At 41.7% G+C, this 8,603-nt stretch overlaps 1 protein-coding gene across 1 annotated transcript; it reads right to left on the reverse strand.

Moving 5' to 3' along the window:
- Positions 1-5,206: 5,206 nt before the first annotated feature.
- On the reverse strand, positions 5,207-6,384 carry foxq1a (forkhead box Q1a). Its single transcript, XM_053630151.1, has one exon. The coding sequence runs from the start codon at positions 6,191-6,193 to the stop codon at positions 5,207-5,209; it is 987 nt and encodes a 328-aa protein (XP_053486126.1). The 5' UTR covers positions 6,194-6,384.
- Positions 6,385-8,603: the final 2,219 nt, after the last annotated feature.

Below are 8,603 nucleotides of genomic sequence, written 5' to 3' on the forward strand. Positions count from 1 at the left end.
ACTCACCTGCGTGTCTTTTGCTTGGTTTTGTAGACGCATAACCCTGCTTACAATGCTCATAAAGGTTATCTTAGCTTATACACTACTACCACCACTACTACTACTGCTATTACTACTACTAGTACTACTACCACTACTACTAGTAGTACTACTACCACTACTACTACTACTACTACTTCTACTACCACCACCACTACTACTACTACTACTACTACCACCACTACTACTACTGCTAGTACTACTACTACCACTAAAACTACTACTACTACTACTACTACTACTACCACCACTACTACTACTACTACTACTACTACTACTACCACCACTACTACTACTACCACTACCACCACCACTACTACTACTACTATTACTACTACTACTACCACCACTACTACTACTACTACTACTACCACTACTACTACTACCACCACTACTACTACTACTACTACCACTACTACTACTACCACCACTACTACTACTACTACTACCACCACCACTACTACTACTACTACTACTACCACTACTACTACTACCACCACTACTACTATTACTACTACTACTACTACCACTACTACTACCACCACTACCACTACTACTACCACTACTACTACTACTACTACTACTACTACTATTACTAAAACTACTACTACTAACACCACTACTACTATTACTACTACTACTACTACTACCACTACTACTACCACTACTACTACTAATACTGCAACTACTACTACTACTACTACTACTACCACCACTACCACTAACACTACCACCAATACTACCACTACTACTACCACTACCACTACTACTATTACTACCACTGCCACTACTACTACAACTACTACTACTATCACCACTACTACTACTACTACTACTGCCACTACCTCTACTACAACTACTACTACTACTACCACCACTACTACTACTACTACTACTACTACTACAACTAATACTACAACTACTACTACTACTACTACTACTACTACTACTACTACTGCCACTACCACTACTACTACAACTACTACTACTACCACTACTACTACTACTACTACTACTACTACTACTACTACTACTACCATGCAGTTGTAGGTGTGTTACTGTACACAGATGTAGGTGTGCTTAATGTATCCAGGATTAGGTGTGTTAATGTACACAGGTGTAGGTGAGCTTAATGTACACAGGTATAGATGTGTTAATGTAGGTGTAGGTGTGTTAATATACACAGGTGTAGGTGTGTTAATATACACAGGTGTAGGTGAGCTTAATGTACACAGGTGTAGGTGTGTTAGTGTACATAGGTGTAGGTATGTTAGTGTACATAGGTGTAGGTGAGCTTAATGTACACAGGTGTGGGTGTGTTAGTGTACACAGGTGTAGGTATGTTAGTGTACATAGGTGTAGGTGAGCTTAATGTACACAGGTGTGGGTGTGTTATTGTAGGTGTGTTAATGTACACAGGTGTAGGTGAGCTTAATGTACACAGGTGTAGGTGTGTTTATGTAGGTGTAGGTGTGTTAATGTGCACAGGTGTAGGTGTCTTAGTGTACACAGGTGTAGGTGTGTTAATGTACACAGGTGTAGGTGAGCTTAATGTACACAGGTGTAGGTGTGTTTATGTAGGTGTAGGTGTGTTAATGTGCACAGGTGCAGGTATGTTAGTGTACACAGGTGTAGGTGTGTTAATGTACACAGGTATAGGTGTGTTAGTGTACACAGGTGTAGGTGTGTTAGTGTACATTGGTGTAAGTGTGTTAGTGTACACACGTGTAGGTATGTTAGTGTACAGAGGTGTAGGTGTGTCAGTGTACACAGGTGTAGGTATGTTAGTGTACACTGGTGTAGGTGTGTCAGTGTACACAGGTGTAGTTGAGCTCAATGTACACAGGTGTAGGTGTGTTAGTGTACACAGGTGTAGGTGTGTTAGTGTACGTAGGTGTAGTTGAGCTCAATGTACACAGGTGTAGGTGTGTTAGTGTACACAGGTGTAGGTGTGTTAGTGTACGTAGGTGTAGTTGAGCTCAATGTACACAAGTGTAGCTGTGTTAGTGTACACAGGTGTAGGTGTGTTAGTGTACGTAGGTGAGCTTAATGTACACTGGTGTAGATGTGTTAGTGTACACAGGTGTAGGTGTGTTAGTGTACGTAGGTGAGCTTAATGTACACTGGTGTAGATGTGTTAGTGTACACAGGTGTAGGTGTGTCAGTGTACACAGGTGTAGGTGTGTTAGTGTACATAGGTGAGCTTAATGTACACAGGTGTAGGTGTGTTAGTGCACACTGGTGTAGGTGTGTCAGTATACACAGGTGTAGTTGAGCTCAATGTACACAGGTGTATGTGTGTTTGTGTACACAGGTGTAGGTGAGCTTAATGTACACAGGTGTAGGTGTGTTAATGTACACAGGTGTAGGTGAGCTTAATGTACACAGGTGTAGGTGTGTTAATGTACACAGGTGTAGGTGTGTTAATGTACACAGGTGTAGGTGTGTTAATGTACACAGGTGTAGGTGTGTTAATGTACACAGGTGTAGGTGTGATTAATTTACACATAATAACATCTGCCTGTCTGTCTATCTACTTATTTATTATATTACATGCATTTATATTATAGCCTATATTATATATTTTATCTGTCTGTCTGTCTGTCTGTCTGTCTGTCTGTGTGTCTGTCTTTGTGTCTGTCTGTCTATCTACTTATTTATTATATTACATACATTTATATTATAGCCTATATTCTCTCTCTCTCTCTCTCTCTCTCTCTCTCTATCTATCTATCTATCTCTCTCTCTCTCTCTCTCTCTCTCTCTCTCTCTCTATCTATCTATCTATCTACATATCTTTTAGGTTTATTTTCCTTCTTGTTTGAGTTGACTATCGAATAAATCATTACAGAATCTGTTGTTTTAAAATACTCATCTGAAATAGACCTTGTTTATCTTCATATTTCCTAGTAAAATGATAAAAGTCGCATATGCATTTATTTATTTATTAATTTTACAGGCAGAAACGTTTTTTGCATATTATATGCAACATAATATGAGTAAATAAATAAATCTATTCTCACTGTATCTCAAGCAGGTTAATGTAGGTGATTATTAGATTATACTATGATCAATGTTATCTGAACGTGTAAGAGCTGATGTGCCTGGACCGATTTATTATAGCACATTGCTGTAAGGGTGTGAGTGTGTATAGAGTGTGTATAGAGTGTGTATAGAGTGTGTATAGAGTGTGTAAAGAGTGTGTATAGCATAGAGGTGGGCAATCTTATCCGGAAAGGGCCGGTGTGGGTGCAGGTTTTCATTCCAACCAAGCAGTAGCCACACCTGAATCTATTGAAAGTCAAGATCAACTGATTAAACAGGTGGAATCAGGTGTGGCTCCTGCTCGGTTGGAATGAAAACCTGCACCCACACCGGCCCTTTCCAGATAAGATTGCCCACCCCTGCTATAGCGTGTGTAGGAGAGTGTCCAGACTATATTTGTATAATTATTTCAGGTCTATATCCATCCATCCATCCATCTATCCATCTATCCATCCATTTTCTGTACCGCTTATCCTTACTGGATCGCGGGGAACCTGGAGCCTATCCCGGGGGATATGGGGCACAAGGCAGGGGACACCCTGGATGGTGTATGGGGTCTAGACCCCATAGGAAATGATGAGCCATGCGTGCTAAATGAGATTATTTTATATTATATTTGTGATATGGTTCAGTATTCTGGAGCTACTTAAGCCAAGATGTCCATTAAAACGCTGGGCTTGCTTTTTAGATTATTTATTTATTTCTTTATTTATTTATTTATTTATTTATTTAAAGGGGTGCGTTGGTCTTCACGTGACTTCAGAATCCGGGCTAAACCCAAGCTTTAAGTGAAAGTCGTTGAAGTGGGCGTGTCCTCATGTAGCAGCCGCGTCATGGGGATTTAACAATGTTGTCTTTAGTTTAATGCTTTGTCCTTTTGTTTCTCTTTTAAGCCATTCTTAAGAATGTACCGATAACATAGCTTAGTCTGATCATAGTAAAAGGTTCAATCTTAAGAATGAAACCCATTCATTAATGGCTTTGACCCTAATTGGAGTTCAGGACCGCGGACAGCAACTCGCACCTTCAACCTCCACCTTTTAAAAAAAAATCATATTATCATGATATACATATACATTTAGGATCTCTTAGAGGTCTAGATTTAGTTAGATGAGCTAAGCGTGTGTTTACCCACTTAAATCGAGCCCTAAATGGCTAAAAAATAAACAAAAACAAATTCTAAAAAGTTGTATCATTTCATATACAGCTTACCACTACTGTTACTGGAATTGTAATATTATATAATGGTATTATATTTTATTATGACTAGATTATATGACGCATGGGGCTGATTTTGGTTTAATGTTTCAATTGTCATTTTTTGAAACCCTTTCCTGTGCAATATATTTATCTGACTTTATTATTAGTGTATAAAAGCACTTTTCCTGTGCACATTCGCCACAAAAATGCCAGTAAATAACCTTATAAACAAACAAACAAACAAACTAACACACACACATAACCTTTTGCTTCCCCCCCCCAGCTCGTTTTATGTTTTAGTGTATGCTGTATAATTACGCCATCCTTTCCTTTCTTGAAAGTCATCACATCATTTCACAACATGTCTCATAAAAAAAGAAAATCACTTGCCACGTTTTTTTCCCTTTGTTACAGAAATAAATTTTTATTGCTCATTATAAAAATTCGCATGCATTCTTTTCAGTAGACATAAGCAGTGCTGTCCAGTTTACAGGCAGAGCTGAACATGTCATTGTACCGTTTAGCTGACCTTTTTATTTAAAAACAACAACAACAACAACAACAACAACAACAACAACAACAACATTGCTGTCAGTGTCCTTGCTTTTAAAGACGACAGAGCAAAAGCAAAGTGATATTTCAGCTGAGGCAAAATCCCGATTTCAGCAACATTCCGAACGAGCAAAACACACAGGAATGACCAACAGCACATCATAAATACACGACTTAACATTATTATACAACAATATTTACTGACAGGGCAGAATCATCTCCTGTATCTGTGCGTTTACTCCATTTTATAGCCTACCAAAGTTCCAGAGTCCACTGGCGGCAACTTCTTGATGAAATGTATTTAAGTTTAAAGTCCATAAACAAGTACAGTACGTATAAAGTGCCAAAGAAAACATTGTCCTGCGCGCCATTAGGATAATAAGTAGTCTATTTGAAAAGGGTGAAAGGCTCTGACTTTGGTGGACGCGTTGGTCGGTGTGACCCTCGGGACCGGAACTCGGGACTCTGAGCCCAGTGGAACGCTGAGAAAGTCTCTGTCATGCCGGACCCCGGCGGCCAAGTCCTCAAACGCGACGCCCATCATGCCGTAGGCGCGGAGTGTGTGCACCGCTGCGCTCGCATCGACCATCGCGTGAAGTGGTGCGCCGCGCGTGACGTAAGGCGACGGTACGGGGGCGCGCCCAGGCCAAGTGGCCGCAGCGACGTCCTCTGGCACGCAGTGCTCCGGCTGCTCCCTTTTACGGAAAGGTCGGCTCAAGATGCTGTCGATGGCGAACGGGCTTGTGAACTTGGTTGAGGCCGAGGGCGCATTTATAGAGTCTGTGGAGGCTCGGTTTGCGCTCTCGTCCTGCTCCCGGCCCGCTTTTTTGCCGATGCGCTTCCTGCGTCGCCGGAACACGCCGTCGGCAAACGTGTACTCGCTGTGCGGGTTCAGCATCCAGTAGTTGTCTTTGCCCCAGGGGCGCGAGGGGTCGCGCAGCACCTTCAGGAAGCAGTCGTTCAGCGACAGGTTGTGGCGCACCGAGTTGCGCCAGCCCGTGTACGTGCCGCGGAAGAACGGGAACTTGCGCATGAGGTAGTCGTTGATCTCGGCGAGCGTCAGGCGGCCCGAGCTGGAGTCACGGATGGCCATGGCGATCAGGGCGATGTACGAGTACGGCGGCTTTGGTCTGCGCGTGTACGGCTTGCCCTTGTCCTTACCCTCGATGCGCGCTGCTGCAGAGGACATGGCGGCGGAAGACGCGACAGGTGCGCACGGGCTGTGCGCTGCGCAGTCGCCATCTGATCCTAATTCGTCTTCCCCGGAGAGCGGAGACGGCACGCTGGTCTCGGCGTCGCTGCACGTCTCCGGTGCTTTTGCGTGGAGATGCGCGCCGCGGAAAACCTCCAGCTTCATGATCACAAGTCCTTCGCTCACAGACAAGTTTAGAGGAGAAGATAATAATAATAATAATAATAATAATAATAAGAGGAAGAATAAAATCCAAGCTGTTCACCGAGTTGCTTTGTTTGGGAGTTCAACCAGACTTGCGTTCAATCTTCTCAAACTTCGCGTGTAAGAGCAGCTGAATCTCTACCTGCACAAGTGCGAGGACACATAATATGTGAAAGAGTGCTGTCTAATATAGAGCTCCGACACATCGAGACCTGCCTACGGGGGCGGAGCCTCGAGCTTTATTCAACCTGACTCACGAGAAGAAATAAATCCTTTAAATAAATAATAATAATAATAATAATAAAAGAAAAGACGCCACAAACACGCATATAAAATGCACTCATTTTTTAGAACATTAATAAGATATAAAACGGTGCTCCTTAATTGTATTCATCTGAATGGTTTCTAAAGAGGCTGTAATGCTTTAGATCACCTGCTTCACCTGCACGCTCACCTGTGCAGAGCAGAAATTTCACGGCACACAAGCAGGTGGCGTGCGCTTACAAGACTACGAGACAATTTGGGGGGGTGGGGGCGTGAGTGTGTATCGGTGCATTTTGTTACGCAGACGCTTTCATACAGGTTTATGTAAGTAATCTGTAAAGATCATTGTGTTGTGGAAATAATTTATGTCTACTGACTAGATATATCTTAGATATAGTAGAGATAACCTAAATAACGTGCGTAAAAGGTGTGGGCAAAACGGAGGTCGCCGCACAGGTTAGAGGTTACGCGGGTGCGTGCGTGGGTGCGTGCGTGCGTGCGTGCGTGCGTGCGTTTTTGTGTGCGTGTGTGTTCGTTCAGCTTAAATTACACCTTTTGAAAAGTGTGTTGGCAGGTCTTGTGTCAATAACGGATGGACCTGACAGGTTTGAGAAGAATATGTCCCAGTGCGTCACTTCTGATTTCTTAAACAAATATGCGCACGAGGCGTTGGGGTTGGTCAAGGAATGAGTAGTATTTATAGGGTTCCACTGTTACTCTGTTATGAAATCGGATTTATTCTTCTGACAGAAACATTAACAATAGAATTAAGGAATAAAAAATAAGAACCTTCCTGATAAGCCCTTGAAACTTCAGTTCAGGCACATTCCATGCAATCTGTAATATGATTTGTTTGCTATAATTATTGACACTTGTGTATGTATTTTGAAAGGGTTTAATCAGTTAAATGGTTAACATTCGACTCGTCTCAAGCCGGATCACACGACAGATGATAAACATAACATGTTTCCAACAAGAGTGTTGGAGAAGATACACCTTTAGGTAAAAAGGTTAGTGGTAGTGTATAGGCAAGTATGTATAAGGAAGAGTGTATAGGGGAAGAGTGTATAGGGAAAAAGTGTATGGGGAAAAGTGTATAGGGAAAAGCGTGGGGGAAGAGTATATAGGAAGTAGTGTATAGGGAAGAGTGTATAGGGAAAAAATTATAATGAGTGGTTATAAAAAAAAAAGAGTGTATAAGGAAAAGTGTATAGGGAAAAACAGTATAGGGAAGACTGCATAGGGGAAGGTTTATATGGAAGAGTATATAGGAAGTAGTGTATAAGAAAGAAAGCATAGGAAAGAGTGTATGGGGGAAAAGTGTATAGGAAAAAGTGTATAGGGGAACGTGTATAAGGAAGAGTGTATAAGGAAAATAATAGAGGGGAAGAGTCTATGGGGAAAAGAATATAAGGGAAAAGTCTATAAGGAAGAGACTACAGGGAAAAGAATATAGTGTAAAAGTGTATGGGGAAGAGTGTATATGGCAAAGTGTATAGGGGAAAAATGTATAGGGAAAAGAATATAGGGGAAAAGTCTATAAGGAAGAGTGTATAGGGAAGAGTATATAAGGAAAAGTGTATATGGAAGAATGTATATGGAAGTGTTTATAGGGAAGAGTGTATAAGGAAAAGTATATAAAGAAATGTGTATATGGAAGAGTGTATAAGAACATGTGTGTAGGGAAGAGTGTGTAGGGAAGAGTGTGTAAGAAAAAGTGTATAGGGAGGCGCGTATATGGAAGAGTGTATAGGGAAGAGTGTATAAGGAAATGTGTATAGGGAAGAGTGTATAAAGAAAAGTGTATAGGGAAGAGTGTATATGGAAGAGTGTATAGGGAAGAGTGTATAAGGAAAAGTGTATAGGGAATAGTGTATATGGAAGAGTGTATAGGGCAGAGTGTATATGGAAGAGTGTATAGGGAATAGTGTATATGGAAGAGTGTATAGGGCAGAGTGTATAGGGCAGAGTGTATAGGGCAGAGTGTATAGGGAAGAGTGTATAGGGAAGAGTGCATAGGGAAGAGTGTATATGGAAGAGTGTATAGGGCAGAGTGTATAGGGCAGAGTGTATAGGGAAGAGTGTATAGGGAAGAGTGCATAGGGAA

This window comes from Ictalurus furcatus, chromosome 7 (genome assembly GCF_023375685.1).
Source record: "Ictalurus furcatus strain D&B chromosome 7, Billie_1.0, whole genome shotgun sequence".
NCBI classification, from domain to species: Eukaryota; Metazoa; Chordata; class Actinopteri; order Siluriformes; family Ictaluridae; genus Ictalurus; species Ictalurus furcatus.